Source organism: Sinocyclocheilus anshuiensis, unplaced genomic scaffold (assembly GCF_001515605.1).
Source record: "Sinocyclocheilus anshuiensis isolate Anshui unplaced genomic scaffold, SAMN03320099.WGS_v1.1 scaffold1182, whole genome shotgun sequence".
Lineage (NCBI taxonomy): Eukaryota > Metazoa > Chordata > Actinopteri > Cypriniformes > Cyprinidae > Sinocyclocheilus > Sinocyclocheilus anshuiensis.
This window is the reverse complement of record NW_015558653.1, coordinates 255,984-258,550: the sequence shown is the minus strand read 5'-3', so window position 1 is coordinate 258,550 and position 2,567 is coordinate 255,984. Positions and strand designations below refer to the sequence as shown.

The 2,567-nt window shown below is 41.2% G+C and overlaps 1 protein-coding gene across 1 annotated transcript in view; it reads right to left on the bottom strand.

Moving 5' to 3' along the window:
- thsd4 (thrombospondin type 1 domain containing 4) overlaps nucleotides 1-2,567 on the bottom strand; it is a 42,374-nt gene that overhangs the window by 6,225 nt on the left and 33,582 nt on the right. Inside the window, exons 10-12 of the mRNA XM_016477134.1 lie at nucleotides 2,112-2,211; nucleotides 1,778-1,972; nucleotides 894-1,023 (exon numbers count right to left, since the gene is read on the bottom strand). Coding sequence (XP_016332620.1) covers nucleotides 894-1,023; nucleotides 1,778-1,972; nucleotides 2,112-2,211 — 425 coding nt within the window. The remainder of the gene's footprint in view (nucleotides 1-893; nucleotides 1,024-1,777; nucleotides 1,973-2,111; nucleotides 2,212-2,567) is intronic.

The following is a 2,567-nucleotide window of genomic DNA, read 5'->3' as shown; positions in this document are numbered from 1 at the left end:
ACACCCAGAGAGAGAGAGAGACACACACACACACACACACACACAGAGAGAGAGAGAGACACAGAGACATCAGCAACGAGACATCAGAGCTCCAGACATAATGTGGATGCACTGAAGGGTGTTTGTTCGATTTAGGACATTAAGTCTTCATGAAACAGAAGTTGCAATCGTTTTTCGCACATTCAAATTCAATTTGCACGGATAAATCATTGATAATAAACCCTACAATATTCCGACAATGAACAGTCAGCTTTGATTTTATGGTGACTTTAATGTATTAAGACATTAACACAAATTCCGCATACACTTAACTGATAATGCATACTATATACTAGATAGATAGATAGATAGATTGATAGTATGCATCATCACATTATGCATTTATTATATTATGATATTAATTGCCCAAACATCAGACTTTTTCAGAATTTGTACCTGTGACAAGTAATACTATCATCAAAAGTTTTGAGAATCACTTACTTAATCACTTACTTACTTAGGTTCATCTCCTAAATGAACAAAGCTGATCAATATTCAAATATCTTAATACAACAAAACCTACAAAAGCAAAAACATCATTGTATATAATCACATCTTCCAGCCCTAAAACCTGCTTTGAAAGCATGTGTATTGTAAAAAGCGCCGCAAAAATACCTCTGTCTTTGCTACATTATCACCACTAGATGTCAGTATAATCTCAAGATGACTGACATGCATCATGCACTGCAGTGTTCTTCAAATCTGGTCCTGCTGAGTTTAACTCCAAACCTGATCAAACTCACCTGAACCAGATCATCAAGGACCATCAGAACATCACAGACAGTCTGATCAGGGAACCCTGATTTACAGAGAACACATTTCATCAACACACACATGAAGAAGAGGAGACTCACAAGGCAGGGCAGGGCTGGACGTTACACGGCTCCTCCTGAGGGCTGGGTTTGGTTCTGCTGTCGCACAGATCGATCGGCACGAGAGCGTGAGATCCTCGGTGAACACAGACGAACACAGAGAACCTGCTTCCTGAACATCAGATACAACCAGCTAACGTCTTACAGAACACCGCAGCTTATCTTTACATCATTACAGCACTGCATCAGTGTCTCAGCAATGGATGCTCTGCAGTGAATGGGTGCCGTCAGAATGAGAGTCCAAACAGCTGATAAAAACATCACAATAATCCACAGCACTCCAGTCCATCAGTTAACATCTGGAGAAGACAAAAGCTGAAACAAATCCAGCATTAAGATGCTTTTAACTCAAATACATTGAGTCCATAATCCATAATAACTCTTCCTCCAGTGAAAAAGTGTTCTGGTGTGAATCAGGAGAGAAATCTGCACAGATCAAGCAGCGTTTAAACAGCTCTAAACTAATATGTGGCTGGATTTTGATGTGAGAGACAACAGCAGATGCACTTTTTCACTGGAGGAAGCGTTATTATGGATTATAGACTCTATGGTATTTGAGTTAAAAACGTCTTAATGCTGGATTTGTCTCAGTTTTTGTCTTCTCCAGATGTTAACTGATGGACTGGAGTGCTGTGGATTACTTGTGGATTATTGTGATGTTTTTATCAGCTGTTTGGCCTCTCATTCTGACGGCACCCATTCACTGCAGAGGAGCCATTGCTGAGCAAGTGATGCAATGCTACATTTCTCCAAATCTGATGAAGAAACAAACTCATCCTGATCTCGGATGACCTGAGGGTGAACACATTTTAATTTTTTAAGTTTCACTGTATTAGACACTGCACAGTGTTTGTGTAAATGCACACCTCGTCCACAGGAGGCGCTGCAGTCTGTGGTGCCGCTGAGTTTCCAGTTGTATTCTCTGGCTCTGGTTGAAGGCGGAGCTGCGGGAAGCTGATTATCCGGGACGGGAGGAGGATAGCTGACCCCTGACCTCTCGTGATCCTCCGGGGTCAACGGGCCGTTCGCATCAGAACCAGCCGGACCGTTCACAGCATTCACTGCATTCACAACACAACATCCAGTAAACAGAGCGCAGGACAATGCAGAGCTCTAATAAAACATTTTACAAGTAAATAACATAAATCACATCCCAAAAAATGACCTATGGAAAAATGAGCATAACACGTATTGACTCACGGTCCAGCTGGTTCTGTTTAGGACGCGGAGCATCTACAGCGTTCTCTGACGGCATGAGGAACTCATAATGAACGCCTGGATTGGGCTGCTGGTAGATCATCTGAGGAGACAAACACAGAGATGAGACGTCAGCGATCATCTATTACTGCCAGCTACAGTCTTTCTGCCTGAATAAAGTCTTGAGCTTCTAGCGGGTTTTCAGTTTGAAGACCTTATATGTGTCCCTGCAGCACAAATATATACTGTATGTATGTGTATTTATATATACATAATAAATATAGACAGTACACACACACACACACACTAGGGCTGTCAAAATGGCTAAAAAACTAAATTAGAATTTTGTACTAAAATATTATCAAAATTCGAATTATATTTGAATTTAAAATGCATCATTTCAGTTAGGGTGAAGAAAAGCTTTTGGCTTCTCTCCTGAGGCCACAAGAGGGTGCATCG